The sequence below is a fragment of the Symphalangus syndactylus genome, chromosome 5 (assembly GCF_028878055.3).
Source record: "Symphalangus syndactylus isolate Jambi chromosome 5, NHGRI_mSymSyn1-v2.1_pri, whole genome shotgun sequence".
Taxonomy (NCBI): Eukaryota; Metazoa; Chordata; class Mammalia; order Primates; family Hylobatidae; genus Symphalangus; species Symphalangus syndactylus.
In genome coordinates, this window is record NC_072427.2 from 84,165,378 (window position 1) to 84,190,075 (window position 24,698).

The 24,698-nt window shown below is 46.6% G+C and overlaps 1 protein-coding gene across 13 annotated transcripts in view; it reads right to left on the reverse strand.

Moving 5' to 3' along the window:
- DIP2A (disco interacting protein 2 homolog A) overlaps positions 1-24,698 on the reverse strand; it is a 114,092-nt gene that overhangs the window by 21,922 nt on the left and 67,472 nt on the right. For 11 of the 13 annotated variants that reach the window (XM_063640411.1, XM_063640412.1, XM_055280043.2 and 8 more), the window contains 17 exons: positions 21,814-21,905; positions 18,789-18,899; positions 17,373-17,496; positions 16,907-17,016; positions 16,343-16,445; positions 14,913-14,977; positions 14,663-14,756; positions 13,600-13,719; positions 12,075-12,189; positions 10,171-10,310; positions 6,701-6,837; positions 6,003-6,083; positions 4,915-5,042; positions 2,118-2,232; positions 1,290-1,491; positions 203-312; positions 42-122 (listed from right to left, as the gene is read on the reverse strand). In XM_063640411.1, coding sequence (XP_063496481.1) covers positions 42-122; positions 203-312; positions 1,290-1,491; positions 2,118-2,232; positions 4,915-5,042; positions 6,003-6,083; positions 6,701-6,837; positions 10,171-10,310; positions 12,075-12,189; positions 13,600-13,719; positions 14,663-14,756; positions 14,913-14,977; positions 16,343-16,445; positions 16,907-17,016; positions 17,373-17,496; positions 18,789-18,899; positions 21,814-21,905 — 1,928 coding nt within the window. Of the gene's footprint in view, positions 1-41; positions 123-202; positions 313-1,289; positions 1,492-2,117; positions 2,233-4,910; positions 5,043-6,002; positions 6,084-6,700; positions 6,838-10,170; positions 10,311-12,074; positions 12,190-13,599; positions 13,720-14,662; positions 14,757-14,912; positions 14,978-16,342; positions 16,446-16,906; positions 17,017-17,372; positions 17,497-18,788; positions 18,900-21,813; positions 21,906-24,698 lie in introns of those variants that run through there. The other 2 variants (XM_063640416.1, XM_055280044.2) reach the window with 1 other exon arrangement.

The window sequence follows — 24,698 nt, forward strand, 5'->3', positions numbered from 1 at the left end:
CACAGGTGTTTCCAAGCCCTGCGGCCACGACGCTGCCTCACCTTGGCGTTCAGCAGCAAGAACAGCGGGTGGTCGGGAGTGGTGTGGGCACGCCACTGCAGCACGTCAGCCAGGAACAGGAACTGCACGAGAGGGCGACTTGGTCACTGGCGCCTCCGGGGCACGGACACCTGTCCACCCGTCCCCGGAACTGGCCAGTCACCTTCCGTGCCTGGTCACTGTCCTCCAGGTGGGCGAGCTCTCTCCCGGAAGCCTGAGCGATTCTCTTCCCAGCAACCAGGTTCCCCACGATCATTGAGGCTGGTCCAACCTCTAGAAATGGGGGAACTCTGAATGAGAAGCTGGTAACTTCTCATATATAATCATCATGTGACTTTATTTCCATTACAATTTTTATTTTGAAAACATACTTGAATGAGGCATTTAACTCTTCTACTGAGATACAAATATTCAGAAAGCTAGCTACAAGGTTTATGCTAAGTGGCAAAGAGAATTTCTCTCTTAAACATAAACCACGCCATATCGAGAAGTTTACTACGTGACATATCTCAGAGGATATGATTTGGCCCCAGTCACAGCAAAATTCTTAACATACTTTGTTTTACTGTACTTTATGTATAAATCAGGAAATTAAATCTTCCTGATGAAATGTATTTAGTGATATGTGTTCAATAATTAACAACAACAACAAAAACTTTGGCATGTACTAAAAATCAGCAGGACCAAAGAAATGAAAAATTGCATTAAAGTTAAACCAGTCTCTAAAATTAGCTTTTAAATGTATAAAATGAGGGAAGGAAAGTTGACCATTTGCTGAGAGATTTCCAAGGTCCCATCAACCCAGTGTCTGTGGCGGGTCCCAGGGCCGAGGCAGGCAGCTGGCTCCTGGGGACAGGTGTGGCTCATGCCCCATAGCACAGCATGGCCACAGAGGCACTTTTGACTTTAAGCTCCAGTATGATCCTGGGCATCATTTCTAGCCCTAGGGAGCCATCTCCTAGCCATGCAAAGCTAAGATGCCATCCTTGAGTTTATCATTAAAATTGGTTCCTAACAGGCAGGTGGAAACCACCATGCAGGTGATGTGGTTAAGTTCCCCCACGTGTGGCTGGTTCCAGGACAGTAGGAGGCGGCACCATTCTGGGGTGCACACTCGCTCTGGCTCTTGACCCCAGCTCCAAAGACGTGGGCAGTTGGCACTGGAGGTCTAGCAGGGCCGCACCCTAACCACAAGCACAGCTGTTATCACCGTTAGACTACAGAGCATCCTGTTGTTAGGTTCAACTAACCTGGTTGTTTCTGACGAGGTTTGGGGAGGTTGGTAACACAGGTGTGAGGGCACATCAGCACATTACACGGGTGCAGTGTCCCTTCCAGAAACCGCTGTTTGGTTTCAGAAATGTGAATCCCTCCGAGAGGAGCCTTGGGCAAGGTGTTGGCAGGAACCAGGGCCAGACAGTACACGCCCACCTGGTGGATGCTATCGATGGCCTGAAAGGGAAGGACCCTGTTTGGCACAGGCCCCCAACTTGAGGCTGGGGAGATGCTGGGTGGGGGACAGGAACATCCCCTCTGTGGACCTGTTCCCCAGGCCAGGAAATGGAGTGCCCTCTGGACACGCTGTTAAATGAGGAAACAAGATGAAGAGGAGCGTGTGCAGTTTTCTACCATTTAACTCAGAAAGGGGAAACACACACCCTGTATTTGTGCACACACGTCCGCATATCTGTGACCAGAGGCTGAGGAATGGGGCAATGAGGAGATGATGGTGAAAGGGCACAAAGCCTCAATCAGACAGGAGGAGGGAAGTTTTTCTTTGAGATCTATTGCACAGACTGGTGAATATAATAATGTACATTTCAAAAGTTCTCATCAGAAAAAAATATTGAGGTGATGGATATATTAATTATTCCATATTGTATTCATAAATTATAACATCACTTCGTATCCCGTAAATACATACAGCTGTAATTTGTCAATTTGCAATGAAAAATACAGATAAACAAGCTGGAGGCAGGGAGGACAGGGTGGAACAAGCCAACCACACGGCACTCGGAGTGGAGTGGGGGTGCCAGCTTGGGAGATTTACCGAACCATAGGCTGTACCGGGTGCCCACCTGCAGCACACGGCTCATCCACTGGAAGCTGTCCTCCTCCGAAGCATCTGGCCGCTGCTCAGCCACCAGGACAATCCGGTCATCGTGCAGCACAGTCACAGAGAACACAGCGATTCTGAGGGATGAGACATGGAAATGGCCACACGGCAAGGGGCCAAACAAGACACAGATGCATTCTCACCCTCACAATGGAAGAGGTCGACTGTCCTAACATTTAAAATGCAGTCTATCAAATGGGGCTACCTGCTGCAAATTCAAAAAGTAACTCATCATTCTAATCTCCTCGAGGATGGTTGAAATGTGTCTCAAGTCACAAAAAACAGAGAGGACTTCAGGACAAAGCAAAACAACTCCAAAGACACACATTTTTACAAGAAAAAATTCCTTAATCCGATGTAAATTTCCTTGTGCACAAATCTTTGTCTAAAAGTTCTATTATTTTTTTAATCCAACAGATTGCATCTCTATTTTACTAGAGTTAATCTGTTCACACTTATAGTGATTAGTATCTTTATACATGTTTTTACTATCTTAAAAATTTCAGCATGTCCTCCTTCTTTCTGTGTTGCCTTTTCCTTCTTTTAGACTTTCAGTTGGTATCTCTGTCTTTTCCTTTATAAAGTAAGAAGATGGTCTCCCCACCAAACCCCTTATGTTAGGGTGTCTACCATTCTGACTCTTGACTTGACTGGTGTGTGTACACACACACACACACACACACACAAATTTACACAACAGACCTCACCTAGTACTGAGTTCTCCTTACTCTCATACATCTTATAGCACTTCCTGAATTTATTTCTCTTAGTATCTTGACCAAAACTGTTTTCAGTGTGGACCTCTGTGTGTCAAAACTTCTGAAATTTACATGTTTAAAAATATTTTTTATTACAACTGCAAAATAAAGTGACAATTTGGATAAATTGGATGCACTGTTATCTTATGCCAGTTCCACTGTGGGGAAGTCTGATGTGTTTTGCTTGGCTTTTGTGTGGTCCATGGTGAGAATACAGATAAGCTCAACATGCCATGGGGCCCTCTGTGGACCATTTCCCAGTCCAGAGAACCCCAACCACCTGCTTCCTCAGACAATCCCTGCTCCACTCCACATATCCCTTCTCCCTGAGTCTGCTATCTGGACACCAGCCCTTATTCTCTCCCATCTCTCTTAATAGTTTCTTTAAAGTTCCTATTTTACTTCCAGAGTAGTTCCCTAATCTGACTTTCCACCTTCTCAACTTGTTCTCTAGCTGTATCCATTTTATGTATTCCATCTACTGTGTTCTTTGAACAATTACTTTGTTAGCATTTCTTGATCTTAGTTCATGTTGCAAATCTTCTATTGCTCTTCTTCCAATGGCACATACACTCTCAATTGGTTGTGGTTCCATTTCCAAGCTCCTGTATTCCTCAGCTCTTCCCTAGTGGGGACAGGGAGGCTATCCTTCCTGCAGATGCAGTCACCATCAGGTACAGGTGGCCCTGCGAGGGGGTGGTCTCCCTGCTCCACCTCAAAGCAGCGTTTGGGCTACCTTGATGTTATCCCTAAGGACACCTGCCCAACGTGTCCCCCATTTCTGCTGTGAGGGGCAGGTCATGACCCTGGCTGTGCCACCCTCCCCCTGCACGCAGGCGCACACACACACACACACACACATACACATGCACACATGCATGAGCACAGCCTGCCCTTCCCAGCCCCGTGAGCAATCTCCCACCTTCTCTGTTGTCCTTCCTCTGGGCTTTTTCCTCAAGACTAACCATGATGACACACCACTTTGCAGAATCCCCTCACGATTGCTTTAAGGGCTACTCAAAGGCAGGGTCTGACCTGGCTCCCAAGTACCTTAGTTTGAGTAACAAAAGGCACATCCTTGGCCAGGCACATTGGCTGACACCTGTAATCCCAGCAGTTTGGGAGGCCAAGAAGGGAGGATTGCTTGAGCCCAGGAGTTTGAGAGCAGCTTCAGCAACATAGTGAGACCCTATCTCTACAAAAAAATTAAAAAATTAGCCAGGCGTGGGGTGCGTGCCTGTGGTCCCAGCTACTCAGGAGGCTGCGGTAAGAGGACTGCTTGAAGCCCGGGAGGTTGAGGCTCCAGTGAGTTATGATCACACTACTGCACTCCAGCCTGGATGGGCAACAGAGTGAGACTCTATCTTTAAAAAAAAAAAAAAAAAAAAGCACCCACTTGAATAAAATAAAATTTTAAAAGGCGGCTGGTTGAGTGGACCAGTTAGGGGAAGAGCTTCCTCCCAGACAAGGAGCTTGGGAGTAGAAGGAGCAAAATTATCTTCCTGGCCCCTGTGCCCAGGGGCATAGGCCCAGAGGTCTATTTATTTGCTCAAGAGAATCTCTAAGGTCCTTGCTTTACACACGGAGAAAAGTTGAGTTGATTTTTATTCCAGAGGCAATGGAGGGTGTCATGTGTCTTGCAGAGAAAATGGCACTTGTCTGTTTCAATTCATATTCCAAGGTTATTAGGAACTTAGACCCATTTCCCTTTGCTTTACTCAATTCTTCCCTCTCTGATTTGTCCCCTTGAGCCTTTGCCCCAAATTTTACATCAAACCCGTATTTTCTTAAGGAATCCAAGGAACTCTTTGGACAGTAAGGATATTGACTCTGGTATCATTGCTGCAAATATTTTCCTTCTACTTTAGAGTTTTCTGATGTACAATAATTTTTAGGCTTTGTGAATTCAAATTTGCTGGGCTTTCCATCTACTGCAGAAAGACTTCCCAAGCTGTAAATGGAAGGAATCTACTCCCGGCACAGGGGTCCGCAGCGCATCACCTGCCTCTGTAGACAAACTTCATAGGCTCCACGGCCAGCGCGGTGGCCACAACGTCATCTGCATTGTGTCTGCGAACTCCAGTGACCATCAGCCCGTCCAGTTTGCCCACGATGAAGACCAGGTTGTCCTGAGGGAAAGGGTGTGGGTCAAGACTCCACCCACACGGGCAGAAGCTGGATGTGCCAGGACCATGGTCAGGCCCCCCAGGAAGGGGCCAACAGCACAGGAGCCTCTAGCGCCTTGCAAACAGGTCAATGCCCCGCAGACCCAATCTGCAACGCAGGCCCTGTGACAAGCTAGGCTTGGAAGAGGGGCAGCCTGTGTGGAAGGAATGGGGGCTGGTGGGGCAGCATCAGGAAGGGAGTCATCACGGGAAAGGGGCAGGCTATGTGGAAGAAAGTGGGGCTGCTGGGGCAACGTCAGCATGGGAAAGGCTCACAAGTGGGAAACAAGTTGTGGGTAGTTTGTGAAGGACTGAAAACTGCTGAGCTAAGGGCAGGGGTCCCAAACCCAGCACCAGTGACCCAAACCCCTTCTGGGCTGACAATACCGTCACGGGTGCTGTCCTGTGCTAATGTTGGACACTGAGCAGCATCTCTGGCCTCTAGGTACTCACTAGATGCCAGGAGCACTCCCCTCCCTTGAGTTGTGACAAGCAAAAATGTCTTCAAAAGTTGCCAGAAGTCCCCTGGGAGGGAAGGGGCAAAATTGCCCAGTTGAGAGAAACACTGGGCCAAGATGTTACAAATAGAAGTATTTATTTTTGAATAGTTTAGACATCCAAAATGGTAAAGAATGATATAATGAATACTCACGAACCTGCCACTCCATATAAAAAGCAAAACATCCTCATCCACCCTCGGGACCCCCGACTCAGGCCTGTGTGCAGGACTGTGCACCAGTCTCGGAGGTGTGGATGGCCCTGCACACAGGTAGGGTGATGGGCAGGGAGGTCAGCGCGACCGACCAAGGCCACATGGGAGGTCAGGAACGGCCAGGACAAGGGTGGGACTGCAACGAGGTGTCCCCTTAGCCACGCCCCCTACCTTCTCTGACTGCCAGTCCTGGTACAGGAGGACATACTCACAGGCCCAATGAAGCCCAGCAGGCCCGTCCTGGTGAATGGCCTGTCAAAGATGGGTGCTCCTCCTGTGGTGACCGGAACTGCCTGCACAAAGTGGAGAGGGGCACGATCAGGCTGTGGACAACCAACCAACTGGCCAAAAAGACCCAGCAGGCGGCAGGAGACTCAGCACCATGTATACGCCTGCTGGCCAGGGGGAAAAAGGAGGCTGGCCCCGCATAGGCCCAGTTTCTGTGGCCTGGCTGCTCCATCTCCTGGGCAGGCCTCCTGAGGCAGGACACGAGCATCCCTTTTACCTCTGCTCTGGGTGCCTGGCCTCCCCTGGCCTCACTAGACTTGTCCTGAACAACTCACATCACAACAATGCAAATATAGCAGAGGGCTAGTTTCCCTGGGGCCACGGTGAGTGCCTTCCTCTCAGCCACCAGGCCGCACCCACGCACCCTTCTCCCATGCAGGACTGTGGGAAGCACGCTGACTCCCAGCTCTCCACAGCGTGCCTGGTCCTGGTACTGGCCTTGCCCTCACTCTGGGAGGACACACAGGGGTATGCAGGCCACGTGCCAACAGCCCCAGCAGGGCCTGTGTGGAAGGAGACCATCCACGCAGCCTCTGCAATCCCCCAGCCCCCAGCACACCTGGGGCCCCACGAGTGCTCATGCAACTTAACTTCAACATGAAAGTCAGGAAAAGGGACAAACCTCAAACACATTCTTCGTGATTCCAAGCAATCCATAGTACGCTGTACCAGTTGCACTGGAATTGACGCATATTTCTCCCACTTCATCAGTTTTACAAAGATAAGGGGTACCTTCTAACTTCACAACACATACATTAGCTAAAATGAGAAAAAAAAACTCAAAATAATAAAGAACGTGTTTAAATGGATCATTCACAAAGATCTCCTTGTTGCTGTATGTGCAGTTATGGAAACAGGATGTTATATACACAGCATCTTCTTATAAGGAGTTTTATGACACAGATGATACACATGCTACCTAGCTGTAAGTCTTTATATTTTGTATGAAATATTTTTTATAATCAATGTAAGGTGACCAGAAAGTACAACACATCCTTCATGTAATAAGCCCCGGCTGACAAAATATTTCCTGTACTACGATAAATAAACCCTGTGCCTCCTCTTGTCATACTGCCCTCTTGGGTCCACATGGGGTGCTGCTGGCCCTGGCTCCTGACCAGCACCACCACACACGAGCCCAGGACACCAGCTCCTGCTCCAGAGCCTGACAGAACTCTGCCCATGCCTGCCCCCTTTCTAGTAACCTTATTTTAAATGCTAATCCGCCACGTGACTCCAGACTCATCTTAAGTCTAGGCATGCCTCTAAGGTATCTTCACAGAGAAACACCTGTTCATTTTAAGTTCTGCCTAACCTCCAAAATAACTTTGATGCTGCTGCACACACTACAGGCTATGAGGCCCAGGGCACTCCCTCAGCCATGTGCACACTCTTTCTAGAGCACAGATGCTTCTCCTCAAGACAAAGGCCCTGGGTCTGGAGGGTTGCGGCGCAGAGATCTACCTGTCTTGCAGCCACTCAAGACCAGGATTCTATCTGTAAGTTCCCCAATGAACACTCCTTTACTGACAAACGACGATCTGTCTGCCTCCTTCTTCAGTTTCTCAGCCTTTCCGCATTTGGGGGCCAATTTGCACATATGTGCCTTTTCATGGAGCATGATGTCTCAGGCCTCAGCATGACTCCTCCCACAGCCCCATCACCCAGTTCTGTTTTTACTTAAATGCACCCTACCCAACTCTCGGCAACCTGCTGCCTTCCCCTCCCACAAGGGATCTTGTCTGCCTAGTCCTCAGCTCTGCCACAGAAAGTCCTCCAGAAACAGCCTCACACAAAAGCATGAGATGCACAAATGAATGGGTGGTGGTCCATCAAACGAAACTTGGTTACTTAGCAATCAGTTAACCCATTGGGTCAGCTAGGAACTGTCCTTCTGTGTCTCTTCTTGAGTTTTTTTCTAATGTACTGTCATCTCCAAAGACAGTAAAAGAAAGAGAGAGACAACCAGATATTTGCTTCCTTTTGCCACAAATCAGATAAAAGACTTTGCAGAGAGAATGCAGCCATGCTTGGCTGATGTGGAAGGTGGTGCTTGTCTGTGCTTCCAGGTGGCCATCCAGGCAGCCGTTAGTGCCACACAACACTTACAAGCACATGCAGAGATGGGGCAAGGTCACGAAAAGCCACAAAGCACCACATACACACTTGATACCGTAGTGAACACAAATGCTATGGGCCTACACAGGGCAGACTGAAAAACTGCTGAAAACAAATCACATGTAGGATTCACCATGGGGCTCAGTCCCACAACAAGGGGTACAGCCCAGGGGCTGTGGAGGGTCATAGGAAACGGGTCCACCTGGGGTAGTGCTGCGTGCACGCCTGGGGGAGTGCCGGGGGAGCGGAGCGCTGCATGCGCCCGGGAGAGGGGGAGTGCTGCGCGGTGCGCGTGTGCCTGGTAGAGGGGAAGCGCTGCATGCACACGCCTGGGGGAGGGAGGGCGGTGCTCTGCGTGCACGCCTTGGGGAGCACTGCGTACACACCTGGGGGAGCACTGCATGCACGTCTGTGGGAGAGCTGCGTGCACACGCCTGGGGGAGTGCTGCGTGCACGCCTGGGGGAGCGCTGCGTACACACCTGGGGGAGCACTGCATGCACGCCTGGGGGAGGAGGTGTGCTGCATACACGCCTAGGGAAGCGCTGTGCACGCATGTCCTGTCCTAATCCACATTTTACAAATAAAACGCACACAACTACAGATGTTCCTAAGATTCATTCAGAATCATGACCTCATCATGATTTTCCAGGGAAGTTTAAACACCTGTATTTTCCCATGATGTAAATAAGTGACACCCCAATGATTGCTATCTGTGAAAATGTTTTACGACAGGTTCAAGCACCGTGCAAGACTGACTGTTCTATTTCTGAGTAGAATTACAGAAATGATGATGCCATTCGTATGAGTAAAAAGTAGAGCTAGAAACACAGGCTGAAATACTTGAGTCTTATTCAGTGAGGACCCAGCATCTGTGCACACACAGGGATCAGGCACTAGCTGGCCCCAGGCTCCAGGTTAGAGATGGCTGGGCTACCAGCACCACCCACAGACAGGGTCTGCACCTGAGCAGCCACAGCCTGTCAGCCTGCAAGAGGCAGAGTTGCAGGCACAAGGGCCAGGACGCTGAGCCTCTCGCAGTGCCTGCAACCCCTAATGCAGTCAGGGCCGCATTGGAAAGGGGGAGACTGCACTGAGAGATGGGGCCCTGCCTCTAGAAGTCACCAAAAGGGGCCCCGACAGTTGCCCGTGAACCCCGGAAAGGCCATCACAGGGAGGCAGGAAAGCTGAAGTAGCTGTGGGATGGCTACAAGGAGGGCCTCAGACCACGTGACAGTGTCTCCACTCGACTGTCACCAGGGCCTCCCAGGCCAGATTCTGCCTCAGGCCAGCAAGGAAAACCTCCAATACCTAACATGACGGTCAGGCCTACAGAGCCGACTTCTGCAGAAGAGTTCACATAGGCCTTTCTGACATCGAGGAATTTCTGGGAAGCTTGCATGAGGCTTCTACCTAACACATGCTTGCTAGAACTTACTTAGATAACCTAATTATCAAGTTATTCACAAACATTACCATTTTCCTCAGAGTTGCCCACTTCACATGGTTGCCATGAGGTTAAATGCTTCAACACATATGAAGTATGAAGCCTGTGCCTGGAATACAGTGAGCTATTATCACCATCTTCCCAAACATCAAAGAACTGTAAGTGAGCTGCATAGGCCATATACACATCTTTATATTTTAGCTCATCTTTAAACTTAACACAAAGGGAGGGAAAAAACTGAGCAAATATTTTACAAAGTAAAATTCCAATTTACATTGAAAAACATTCTTGAGAAATCTTTAACTTGTATGCTTGCTTCTAGAGCACTACTATGAAGCCTGGAGCATTTATAAGAGGCTGAAGCAGGAGAATCGCTTGAACCTGGGAGGTGGAGGATGCAGTGAGCCAAGATCACACCACTGCACTCCAGCCTGGTGACAAAGCAAGACTCCGTCTCAAAACACAACAAAACCCTTTTTGTTACCTCAATCAGTCATGGACAAAGACCCACTCTGGTTATGTCCCTTACCTCCAGGCATCACCTGACCAACGTCCTGAACAGTAAGGACTGACAACTTTTCTTCAGTATCCACTCTGATAACACCATAACTTAGACCATTCATCGACAGGACCGCTTTTCTTGGAGGTGGTCCTCCCAGATCAGGTGGCCTAGAAAATAAAACCACCATGGGGTTAACTGACAAGGGGGATGAAATTCCAGGGAGGTGGGCCCACCTTGCCTACAGCATGATTCTGCACCAAAGCCACTGCTCCATGTTACAGACTTGTGACAAACACATATTCTAAAGATGCTGCAATGTCTCCAAACTACATGCCCCTCTGCAATGTGACCTCAACACTCCACTCAGTGGAAAAAGGGCCTGTGACCACAGTGGTGTGATGCTATCTGACTTCCAATGCAGGCCAAAAACGTCAATTCAGCTTCTACCCAACTGTCTTGGGACACTCGCCTGGAGCCCTGCGAAGCCAGGCAAACAGTATGATGGTGTTGAGGCCACTGCACTGCAAGGAAGCCCAGAGCAGCTCACTCTGAGAGACCAGGTTGGGGCCTGAGATGTACACACAAAGCTGTCTCAGCCCCTCACCGCTCCTGTCCAAACACCATCTCCTGCAAGCCAGAACCACCTGGCAGAGGCCTTCCTAAGCTCCTGGTCCACAGAAAGCATGAGAGACAATAAAATGACTTGTTGTTTGTGATACAACAATAGTAACTGGAACACTGAGCAACAAAGGTGTTTCCTCCAATAAGAAAAATGTTACACAGTTGCGCAAAACAAATCACCACAGAACAAAAGAATGAAGAATAATTTACAGTTTGTAGACGACAATAGTGTTTTTTTAATGTTAAGTGACTAAATAGTTAGGGTTACTTTTTTTTTTTTTTTTTTGAGACGGAGTTGTGCTCTTGTTGCCCAGGCTGGAGTGCAATGGCGCGATCTTGGCTCACTGCAACCTCCACCTCCCGGGTTCAAGCGATTCCCCTGCCTCAGTCTCCCGAGTAGCTGGGACTATAGGCACCCGCCACCACGCCTGGCTAATTTTTTGTATTTTCAGTAGAGATGGGGTTTCACTATGTTGGCCAGGCTGGTCTTGAACTCCTAACCTAAGGTGATCCACCCGCCTTGGCCTCCCAAAGTGCTGGGATTACAGGCATGAGCCACCGTGCCCAGCCAAGTTAGCGCTACTTTTAAAAACTTAGGGTTACTTCCATATATGGAAACACATACCATTTATGAATATATGACTATAATACAAGATTACAATTGAGGCTAAGACACCTCAGGTGTGAGCACACTGAGTTCCACCCACAGGATGGAGCTGGGGGTGGGGCAGGCGAGATGAGGGGAAAGCAAACCTCAGGAGGGGAGTGAGGAGCACAGGAAGGACCAGCAGCCCCGCACCCACACACAAGGACACTCAGGGCAGTTTGCAGGCTCAACATGCCCTCCAGGCTGAGAGAGATGACATGAGGAAAACCGCCACAGGAGCAGCACAGGCCTCCCGGGAGTGGGTGGCTGGGCACTAAGCACCAGGCCGGGCGCTTCTCCAGGCAGGTCAATGGTTCCCACAGACTCCACAGCTGACCGACACCTGCCTCAGAGTAAGAAAGAGTTCCTAGGTTGTAATGTTTACTACAGCTATAGACGAGATGACAAGGCCTTTCTAATTTGGGAAGCACTTATGAAAATCGCAAGCTGGCATTCTGCAAGAATCCGGAGTATGGCCCAGGAAGTTGCTACCCAATTCCCCATGCAAACCCAAGCTGGCAAAATGTGGGGGGCCAGGCACCAAGGTGCTACTGCACAAATGGTCCTGGATCTTTGTCAGACACAGGCACAGCTCCAGGATAACTCAGCTGTATGCAGAAGATTCAACTAAGTGCTCATGAGACACAGCAAAGAATGAGGTTACCTGCGGATGGCGACAGTCAGCGCCTCAGGAGAACTTGCACAAGGACAGATGACCTCCGGCCTCAGACCTCTGGACTGGAAGACGTTGAGGAAGGCGTCGCAGGAGGAGATCGACCCTGCACAGAGCAACAAGAGTGGAACGCCAGCACTAACTGGGGGGCCAGCAGGGAAGGTGGCTGGCCACTGACACACAGGAGCACATGCTCTTGAGGGTGTACCAGGCCACGGCTGGTGGCTGCACATGCTCAAGTCAGCACAGCCTGCAGCCATCGGAACCACAGGGCTGTGTCAGCAGAAGGACGGGGCCCCTTCACAGGCACTCTCAGACTTCATGTTCTTCAAGGAAGATGGTGTCTTTAAAGGAAATCAGACAGCCACGGATGGTTTGGTGCTCCAAAGGGCAGAAGGGGCATCATTAGGGACAGGAGGACAGGAAGGTGCTGCATGTGGTGGTAGACAAGCCACACAGCACTGCAAGGATCAGGTGCAGTGACAGGGGAGTGCCATGGGAAGAGGCACTGGAGGGGAGGTGCACGCTCTGACTCCATCATGTGGACCACAGAGTGGCGGTGGGCATGGGGTGGAGACGCAGAGACCTGAGCAGTGCTGCAGAACCCAGAAGCAGGCCCTGCCTGGCTCAGGTGCGGACCAAGAGAATGAGAGGCTCTGGGGGTGCTGAAAGGTGGGGTGACCTCCCAAGAGATGGGGTGTCAGCCACACTGGAGAGGGGATAAGATGAAACATCAGCTTCTGATCCAGGGTAGTCTCCAGTGCATAGACAATGATGCAGGTTAACAAACAAGAAAACCCCTAATACCTGGTCAACAGGTGTGTGCTGCAACAGGAGCCCCTGTGTGACCAGCATCACCTGAGGCTTCCCCAGAGGAGGTACTGAGTCAGACCTGGACAGTCCTGGGCCCCAGAGCTCACATGTGCAGCCTTGACAAAGCGGTTCCCATTCAGACCACCGCACGCAGGAGGCCCTAGGTACTCGCTAGGACCACCGCACGCAGGAGGCCCTCGGTGCCCACTCAGACCACCGCACGCAGGAGGCCCTACGTACTCAGGCAGCAGCCATAGAGAGCTCCTCCTGGGAGGACGTGGGGGCCACCCAGGCAAACCAGGAGGGAGAATGGTTGCGTCCTGGTGGGAGAAGTGAAGCCAGAAGCCAGAGACGTGGGGGCACCAGGACAAAGGGCAGGAGGCTGGGGATGAGGCCTAAAGAGAAACAGGAACCCCAGGCCACAACACAATCTGGTAATTTCTTAAGAAAGATGACTCTCATTAAGGCATGTACCTTTCATCAAGCATATTAAAACTGCTTTTAAATTTAGTGGCCTAATAAACATGCATGGGATAAACCAGTGAATCACCAAGATGTTCCATGTCATACAAATGATGGGACATGTGTATCTATATGACATTGGCAGTGAAAATGCCTCCATTTTGCTTCTCAGTGTATTCTACTTTGGTTTGCAGGAGGGGACACTGTGTGGGGTATGCGCTGGGCACACAGGCTCACTCACACGGGTTGGCGCCATCGGCCACAATCAGCATGCGCAGTGAGCTGAGGCTGACGTCCCTCTGGCCCCGCTGAGCTAGGAGAGACCAGTGCATGTCTCGCGACTTCACCAGCGCGGCCCGAGCTGCAGAGAGAGGATGGCACAGACATCCCTGCGTCACGAGGGCTGGCACCCTCACACGCCTACAGACACGTGTACCTCATCCCACACAGAGGTGTACATGCACAGACAGACACAACACTTAGCTCCCAGGTCACAAGCTCTCTGCAGCCATCTCTCACATGCAGTCTAACGAACCCTCAAAGCTTTTTCCACAAAAATCAACTCTGAGGTACAATTTAGACATCAAAACCTCAGATCCATTTCCAACGTTAATTTTTTCTTAGAAGCTCCATATCACTCTTTTCCTATCTGCCTGCTTTGTCTCATGTTGTTCTTCCCCAAACCCCTGGTGCTGGCTGAGAAGTGTGAGGACCCCAGGAGCTAAACAGATGGTCTCAGGCCTCAGTCTGGCCCCTGCACTGGCTAGCATGTGGAATCCAGCAATCCCCTCACCCCTACCCAAGCTTCAATTTCCCTCCATAAAGTAGGACAGACAGAGAGAGCTGCCCCTCCACACTGCTGGGAGACATGTCTAGAGGGGCACAGCCCAGCAGGTAGAACAAGGCAACATGGGTGACCCAGGTGATCCAGTGGCTCAGTGGCTAGCAGAAGTGCCACTGAGCTCCACAGGGCAGAGACACAGACTGCCGACTGTGCAGGTGTGGCCATGCTGGGGCCTCCTGCTTGGTCCCAGGAGGCACCTCAACTGTTGAGAGAAGTAAGGCCCAGACACCACCAAGTGGCCCTACTTACCACATCACCCATGAAACCCTGAGGGCCATGCCCGAGGCAGAGAAAACCCCCATACTCCTGGGCAGGGGTGTGACCAAGAAAGACATCCCACAGCTCCTCAGCCTACATCTGCAGTTCCACATGTCAGCTTTATTTTTTCTTAAGCACCAAAGGTCAGTTCAAAGAGATTTCCCTAAAGAAGGGTGAATGCCGTGACCATGGTATCCGTTACCTTTATAGAAGCACACTTTCTGGATCCAGGAGAGCGGGTTTGCCTTCATCAGCGCGTAGGGGACGCTGACCACGTGCATCCTGTTCATGACGCTCTGTGTGGGAGCACACATGCTTAGGGCGGGTGGACCTGGGCCACACCAGAAAAACAAAACAAAACCAATGTCCTCTCCCAACAACATTCCAGGCAGAGGCTTGGATTCCTCTCAATCCCTCGTTCCAACAATTAGTCATCAGCAAACAACACTCACTGTTAACACTCCATGCCACAGACCAGCATCCCTTTTGAAATCCAGCACATTTGTTAATGTTTCAGCTGCAAGTGGACAAAGAAGGTTACACCACTGAGCAACCCTCTCAATAAGCCCTATGCATTTTCTAGAGAAATTCTGAGTTGAGTATGTCATCAACATGTAAGTTTCAGGGAACAGATAGAGCATTTCCAAATACCACGTACCAATTAACAATAATCCTGGTTATCTATTCAAATTACTGGAAACACATAAAAGTAGAAGGTCATGGAACTAACACAGAGAACCATGCTGAGCACTAATCAGAAGGCACAGGAACATCACATACTGAAGAAGCTGTGCAAGGTGTCACCACAGCTTGTCTTTTCTTTCTTTCTTTTTTTTTTTTTTTTGTGAGACAGTCTTGCTCTGTTGCCCAGGCTAGAGTGCAATGGAGCAATCTCAGCTCACTGCAACCTCTGCCTCCCAGGTTCAAGCAATTCTCCTGTCTGAGCCTCCCGAGTAGCTGGGACTACAGGCATGCGCCACCATGCCCAGCTAATTTTTGTATTTTTAGTAGACAAGGGACTTCACCATGTTGGCCAGGCTGGTCTCAAACTCTTGACCTCAAGTGCTCCTCCTGCTTTAGCCTACCAAAGTGGTGGGATTACTGGTATGAGCCACTGCACCTGGCCTAAACACCTATATTTTAGATATTTACACATACCATTCAATTTCACTCTGTAGTTTTGTTCAATTCCAGTATTACAATGTAAGAAAACTACTACGAGTCCATTTTTACAGTTTTTAAAATTATTTGTCACAGTGTATCCCATAAATATATACAATTAGTACTTATCAATTAAATAATATTAATTTTAAAGTATCTCAAGTTAAGTATCTGACATTTGAAGTAAATCAGGTGCTGACTATACTTTACCAACAGATCATCTACAACCATAAAGATTCTACTTATATATTTATATGCATGACAGCTAAGGTCAAAACTACTGTCATAGATACAGTAATAGAAAACTAAAAGTGTTTTCCTCTTTTTGAATGAAAAATGCCCTGACCCTCGGTATGTCACAGAGTAAGCCAGCCCCCCAGGGCAGGCCTGTGAACCCAGCACTGTGTATAAATCAATCAGTGGGATATAGGTTCCATGTTCCATAAAATCAACATCCATGTGCATTTACTGAAAACAACCCTGATGGGGTTGTCTGGACTCTGCTAAGACACACCGTGTGCCCTCTTGGCCAGCACAACCACAGAGACCCCGTAAGCATGCTGAGGATGGTGCATCTCCCTACCTGGCATGACCTGGATTAATGGGCAAAGGCACTACCCAGGGGTGGTTTTGACAGATGCAGCGACAGTCACATGATTAGGGACATCGGGTATGTGTGTGAGGCTGGAGGGGCCCCCACCCCCCCGCCGAGAGCCCTTACCTTCTGAGTACCCGCACGCCTGGGTCAGAGCCCAGCACTGCGCCAGCAGGGATGCGTGGGACACTGTGACCCCCACCGTACTGCCTTCTTTGCTGGTTTTATACTGAAAGATTTCAAGGAGAAAGACATGATGTGGTATTTCTAGAGGTGACAACAGACAGAATGGAGACTGACAGAATCTTCAAAAGAAGAAGTGGTCAGTGTCTCTCCTCTAACCATCTTGCTAGGCCCAGGTACATGGCAAACCCTGGCCGCTGAGGGAATGCTTCAGTGGAAGTTGTGGCTCCTCTTGGGCAGGTGCCTGAGGGCAATGGTGCGCCATGGGCTCCCTCATAACTGTCTGCATCCCCAGGGAGCCAGTTAGGAGAGAATTAGATAAGAGAGAAACCTGGAAGGATCTGAGCAAGGATCTATATGACACTCTGTATTTCCGGGGCAGAGATAAAACAAGAACCCTTAGGCCGAAATTTAACAAAAAAGAATAGCAACTTATATTCTTATGAAAAGCAAGACTTAGCCTGTGGGACATGTTTTTACGTGCTCTAAGTTAGGAACAGTCATTACCTCAATGTAGGCGGTCCCAGTCCCTGTGTCCTGGGCCAGAGGGTGCCAGTCTTTGGGGGGCTTGGCTAGATGCTTCCCATCAATCACTAGCCAGGAGAGGGGGGGCCAACCTGTGACACACAGACAGGACACAGAACAGCAAGCAGTCACAGGCATCTGCTCCCCACACTCGAAGCCTGTGCCTCCAACATGCAGCACTAGCTACTGAGCGACTAAGGAGTGCAAGTTTTAGTCTCATTTCATTTTATGTAATTTAAAAAGGTACATCCGGCCAGTGGCTACCATATTAGACAGTACAGGTCGAGACATGAAGCCAGATGAAAACCGAGATTCACCAAGGCCTTGAACAAGGGAACACTTTTGCTGAAGACCCAGCCACCTCTGTCATGTTTAATTTCTGGAACACCATGCATTTAACACAGACCACAGTCAGAACACTGACTCTCCTTCCCTTGGGAGGCCTCACCTTTGAAAGCTGCCACCTCTCCCGTCTGTGCCTTGGGGAGGCCTTTCTGACAAGCGTCTGTGGTCAGGGCCAAGGAGACTCCACAGCTCCCCAGCAGAAACCCAACCTGCTGGCTGCCTGCGTCCTGCAGAAAGCAGAGTGACCGTGTGGGGTGGGTGCTCACAGCAACCACAGCCCCAGACCCTTGGTGCTCCAGGCCATGCACAGAGAACAGATCTTTTTTTCATCCCTCATAAAACTTCCAGAATAATTCAGTCCCATTATTGATATATATGATCTTTTCATGGAAATAGTTCATGAAAATGTGACAACTATGTTTAAATTTAAAAGATAATTTTGGCTTGTATTTGTGGTGAAATATAAAGTTTAATGGGCTAATTTCTCAGTTTATTCTTACAAATGACATTTAGAAGCATTTTTTAATAAACTCCAAAGTTAATGCCATTGAAATTTCCATTGAATCATGTTGAAATTTACAAATTAATCTGGAGAGGCCTGGTCACTAACAATATTAATTATTTCCACACAGAAACACATTTCCTTGTAGCCAGCTCTTCTGTGTCCCTCAGCAGTATTCTGTCATTTTCTTCATATACATTTGACAAATCTCTAGTTTTACTCCTAAGAATCACTGCATTCAAATACCTGCTCATCATATATTATCCTTTGAGATACACTAGTTTTATTTGCAAATTTTACTTTTGGGATTCTTGAATATTTCTGGATAATGCTCATGTTAACAACTGCCTGAATTCTGGGACAGGATGACAGAAAACTGATTTTCTCAAATTCATGCCTTGTCTACTCCTAAATGATATTTTTTTTTCAGTAATCAGATTATTGATATTTATATCAAAAATGTTACAGATTCCTAGATCAGCAAGACCCCACATTAATAATTTATCAGCAACAGAAACTGCCTACTGTCATGTAAATGAACAGAAACGCAAGATAGTTTCCCTCTCGTTTATTCAAAACTGCCACTGAGAAGTGAGCTATATCACTGTAATGATATATTTATCCCTAAGAAATAATATTTTCTATAAACATATGGTTTTGAGGAAAAGTTGAACAAAATCTTACTGAATCATAATTCTATTCATTAAAGGAAAAAATGGCTATCATTTCTGTTGGGAAATTCATGTAGATGATAGAACAGCTCCACCTAATAAGAGTGTGGTGTGGGGACATCACCAGCAAAACGGTTCTCAGTGCCCCTCTCATCAACAAGAAGAGAGGCAGACAAAATGGCATCTGATTTCTCTTGAGTCCTGGCCAGCCTGTTGACTACTAGCTTTCTCTCCTCTGTCAAAACAGCTGCTTGCTGCCTGCCCACATGAGTGAAAAGGAAGTAAGATCCTGCTGGTATCAAGTTCAGAAGTGAACCATACGGGAACTGAGCCATGGGTTTGCTACCTTTCTCGTTAATGGCACTTCTATGGGGACAGGAACCAGCTCTGCCAGGAGACACCCATAAAATGCAACCATGAACATCACAGGGTCACTATTCGGAAACACGAGCGCCACCTACAACAGTACAAAGAAATGAATATTCCAAATTTCCAATTTTTACAATATCTAGTTAAATTAAAAGCTAGTTATAAATAAAATTTTTGTAAGCCCCAAATATTGTAATAATTGTGCTTGAAACCATAAGGGACCAGTCCAAATAGTGTTTAACTGAGTAGAGACTGTTGACTCAGGGCCTTTGAGAACACGCAACAATGAATAACCAATAAGTGCTGACTTTGTAAGACAAAATTTAAGCTGTATCTATATTCTGTACTTGAGGTCTGGAAATTTACTTTCTAACAAGTTTGTTTGTTGAAAAGGGCAAGGTTCTCCTTCAAAATTTGGTTTTAATGGTGGTTGCCCAGAATGTAACCTATAACCTTGAGACTAGATGTTTGGTATGTTAAGTATATTTTTACAGAATTTGTTAGGAAGAGCTGTGCTCACTTTTATAAAGTGTAATATTATAGGAGGCAGAATTTGCCACCAATTTCTTCAACTCAATCCCTGTGACCTTGTCAATTTTATTATGATTCACCTAACCAAAGAGATTCTCTTGCAAGTCAAGAATCTGAAAGTCTTTATCTTTGTAAGAATGTTTTTCAAGAAAATTAGTGATTCTTAAATTCATTCTAAAGCGTTACATAAAATCTCATCTATGAGCACAACATATCATAAAGTATTATTCTTCAACTGTTTACATTTTTATAGCCAAGTACACATTTCCTTTCTTTTCTGATAACAGCTACCTCCATTTCTACTTGCGTTGCTTTCTGTGTATTCTCTAGCTAATTTGTTTTAAAATATTCCCTCAGATGGGTCAAATACCCACCAGTATCATTTTCCAAATAACCACCCACTCAGGAGAGCTGTGAGTAACCCCTGCTGCTGAGGACCCCACTGCTGAGGGTCTCGGTTCTCCTGATGGTGGGTGCTGAGGATTCCACCCCGCCCTGGAGTCTTGGTTCTCCTGATGGTGGCTGTGCTGCCCCCTGGACTGCTGCCAGTGATCGTCCTGGGGCCTCCACTGTGGTCCTCCTGCTTGCACCCTATTCACTCATGTGGCTGAGGGACATCTTTTAAGAACTCGACAAGAAAGTGCTTGTGAGCCAAACGTTTCTGAGTCCTGCATGTCTGAAAATGGCTATACTATTCTCAAATCTGTTGAATCTCTGGGAATAGAATTTTAAGTTAAAAGTTATATTCCCTCTGAATTTTTGAGGCATCATTCCACTCTCTTCCAGTTTTACCAATGAGAAATCCCAAAAGCCGCTGTCATTGCCAATCCTTTGTGTACATCCTACTTTTCCCCTGAAAGCTCTGGGATTCTTTTCTGTACCCCTCGTATTATGCAATATTATGGGCATGCATTTTGGTGTGCATCCTTGAATATTTACACTCTCCAGGTCCGGGATATTGTCCTGAATTACTATTTTCATTTAAAATGTTCTACTTTCTGTTCTCCCTTCTCTTTCTGGACTCCAGTTATCAGTCAGGTGGTGGGTCTTCTTGATCGAGTCTTTTTGTCCTATTTTACTCCGCTCTCCATCTCTTAGTCTCTCCTACTGGCATCCTTTTCTTGACTTATGAAACATCTTCATCTCTGGTTTCCAAGAATATTAATACTCACTTTTTAGAAACATTGTTTTCTGTATCTAGCTTTCCTTGTTGTTCCCTCTTTCCTCCCTTCTTTACTTTTCTTGTCTCTCTCTCACTCCCTCTCTTCCCTTCCCTTTTCTTTGTCTTTTGGTATTTTCTCTCATATTGACATTTCCTTCTTAAAAGTCCTTGGCTAATAGTTCATATTAAAGAGTTAGGCACTGAAAGAATTACTTGGAACCGTCTGCCAGCTGGTTAACCTGCAGTTTCCTTGTTGGGTGATCTGACACAGGTGACCTTCTCACTAGGGGATTTCACTGGTATGTTGATTTTCACCATGTTCTCCTATTTTCCACCCTGGACTTTCTAGTATACCAGGGTCCTCCGGTCTGGTCCAGCTTGCCTACAGTAGCACTGTCCAACAGAACTTTCTATGATGACAGGAATGTTCTACCTCTGATCTATAAATACAGTAGCTACCAGCCACACCCCTACTGAGCCCACGAAATGTGGCTTGTGCAACCGAGAAACTAAATTTTTTATTTAATTTTGGTTAATTTAAATAGCCCCAAATGGCTACTGCCAACCATATAGGGCAGCGTAGCACAAGAGAATAAGTCTCCAGCATCCTATTTTGGCAGATAGGTACAAGGAGGTTACCTGGACACATAGAATAAGGAAGGAGATAAAAATACAGAATTTCACAGCAGGGTTTCAGACCTTTAGATTTTGATTCATAAAATCTAAGCTCTGGAATCTAACATTTTTAATATCAACATATATGAAGTCAAACAGAAAAGAAGATGAAGAAACAGTGGACAAACAATGAAACAACGAGTGCAGAAAAAGAATGTTGCTTTACTCTACATCACAAACTTTGCCATATTTAATATTTTTCACTGCTGTTTTTGTTTTGTTTTTTTGAGACGGAGTCTCACTCTGTCGCCAGGCTGGAGTGCAGTGGCGAGATCTTGGCTCACTACAACCTCCACCTCCCGGATTCAAGAGATTCTCATGCCTCAGCCTCCCAGGTAGCTGGGATTACAGGCACGCACCACCACGCCCAGCTAATTTTTTGTGTTGTTAGTAGAGAGAGGGTTTCGCCATGTTGCCCAGGCTGGTCTCAAACTCCTGAGCTCAGGCGATCTCCTCAGCCTCCCAAAGTGTTTTACAGGCGTGAGCCACCGCGCCCAGCCCTCACTGCTCATTTTAAATCCCTTGTATTAATGCTGTAATTCTAACTAAATGATAGAACACTAATTTCAATGAACCAGATTATTTAAGTCTCTGCTTTTGCTCATTCCAAAAAAGTGACATTCTAGTTACTTACTCTGTCTCCAGGTTTAAGTAGAGGTTCATTCTTACTTGTCAGTTTATTAAGTAGAGTATAAGCTAGTTTTAAACTCCGACTCCAAAGTTTACCTAAAACAAAATAAACATACTAAGCAATGTAAAATTTAAGAAACAAATAATTAACATTTTAATGTAGAAACCAAAATACCCTGAAATATACCATTACCCCATTAGTGGAAATTTAGGTAGTTTCCAACTAATAACTATTCTGCACAATGATGTAATGAACATCATTGTTTTCTCTTAAAAATAACTTACAGATTTATTTTTCTTAATACAAAAATAAAACAGGATTTTATTATAGAAAATTTGGACTACAGAAGAGCCAGCAGAGGCCGGTTGCAGTGACTCACACCTGTAATCCCAGTACTTTGGGAGGATGAGGCAGGCAGATCACTTGAGGCCAGGAGTTTGAGACCAGCCTGGCCAACATGGCAAAACCCCATCTCTGCTAAAAATACAAAAAATTAGCTCAGTGTGGTGGTGTGTGCCTGTAATCCCAGCTGCTCGGGAGGCTGAAGCATGAGAATTGCTTGAACCTGGGAGGTGGAGGTTGCAGTGAGAACCAGCCTGGGCAATAGGGACATTATCTAAAAAAAAAAAAAAAAAAAAAAAAAGCCAGCAGAAAAAAACTCAGTATTTGGTATACACATGTATATGTACATATGTGTGCATATATATACAGCTATACACATATAAACACGTATACATGTCTGTATAATTTTCAAGAAATGAGATACTTCACCCTACTTTTTAAATTAATATTGCATTGCAAATGGATTTTCATTACATTAAATATCCTTCAATTACATCATTTGTAAGAGTAGCATATAATTTATTTAATCTTTACAACAATTCATGAAATGGGTGATATCTTTAACATGTTAAATTCCTAATTTAATATGTTAAATTTAAGATGTTAAAATACCAGGCATCCCCAAAGAGAAGTTCCCCTGACCAAAAATCAACAGACAATATAAACAAAAGCAACAGATCCAAAGGTGATCCGGGTATCAATGCCATCCATTCTTTACTTGGAAAGCCATCGGGACCTCACGCCAGGCAAAGGGCCCAGGAACCAGCTCTTACCCCCTGAGGTCCTTCCCACCACACACCCCTCCTGGCGCACCTGCTATGCTCATAAGCACTCAAAAGGGGAGAGCTTCACTGAGGAAGACAGGACAACAGAGAAAGGAAAAGCCTAGAGGACTGGGGGTGTCTGGAGAGGACGACAGAGGCAGAGGTGACCATGGGACAGGAAGACTGAGAAATCTGAGTCTAACCCCCCATACTTGAAGGAGCCTTAACACCCCCTCACAAAGCAGCCTATCAAAGAAGCAACACAAAGTCATCACTGAGCCCTTTAAGTCCCTGTGGCACAACTGCAAGCAGGTTGAGCAGCCACGCCATGCAACTGAGTGCTCAATTTCCTGTGTAATAATATGAAGCTCAGGTGTAACACTATGAAATAAGTGAACTGTGGAACCTGAGAAATGAATGAGAAAAAAAAAAAATACTAGACTGGGCACGGTGACTCATGCCTGTAATTCCAGCACTTTGGGAGGCCAAGGTGGGTGGATCATCTGAGGTCAAGAGTTTGAGACCAAACTGGTCAACACGGTGAAACCCTGTCTCTACTAAAAATACAAAAAATTATCTGGGAGTGGTGGCACACACTGTAATCCAACTACTCGGGAGGCCGAGGCAGGAGAACTGCTTGAACCCAGGAGGCAGAGGTCGAAGTGAGACGAGACCGTGCCACTGCCCTCTAGCCTGGGCGAGAGTGAGACTCCCCCTCAAAAAAAAAAAAAAAAATTGAACTCAAATCACTGTTTTAGCCTATTTTAAAAGGTCAGTTTAAGGTGTTAATAATTGTAATGCATAAAGAATTTCAAATTGAATCCAGCTGTACATAAAAAGTATAATGCATCATGACCAAGTCAGTTTTATCCCAAGAACACAAAGAGGTTCAACATAATTTGCCACATTAACAAAATAAAGGTGAAAAATAAAACAATCATATCAATAGATGGAAGAAATGAAAAACAGTTTAAATCATTCATGATTTAAACATGACTTTAAATGATTTCTGAAATCCTTCTTAAACTCAGAATAAAAGGAAACATACTTCCTTAATGTGATAATGGGCATCTTTAGAAACCCAACAGGAAATATCATAATTAATGGTTGGATATTGAAAGCTTCCCCTCTGAGAGAAGTAAGTAAAGGACATCTGTTTTCAGCATTTTACAGAAAGGCTTAGCCAGTGCAAAAGGGGAGAAAAAAGCTGAACGACTGGAAATATAACTACCATTATTTGCAGATGACACGATGGTGTAGCTTATGAATCTTTTGTAACTGAATTTATCAAGGCTGCCAAATATATCAACATACAAACACCATTTGATTTCTACATACTAGCAATACAGAGTAAACAGGCCGGGAGCAGTGGCTCACACCTGTAATCCTAGCACTTTGGGAGGCTGAGACGGGCAGATTGCCTAAGCTCAGGAGTTCAAGACCAGCCTGGGTGAGATGGTAAAACCCTGTCTCTACTAAAATAGAAAAAATCAGGTGGGTGTGGAGGCAGGCACTTGTAATCCCAGCTACTCAGGAGGCTGAGGCATAAGAATTGCTTGAATCCAGGAGGCGGAGGTTGCAGTGAGCCAAGATCGTGCCACTGCACTCCAGCCTGGACAACAAAGCAAAACTCTGTCTCAAAAAAAAAAAAAAAAAAAAAGTAAATGAAGATTTTTGATGAAAGTATCCACCACAAGATTAAAATACACACACACTAAGTACTTGAGACTGTCACAAGAAATATGCAAAATCTCCCCACAGAAAATCATACATTACTGAGAT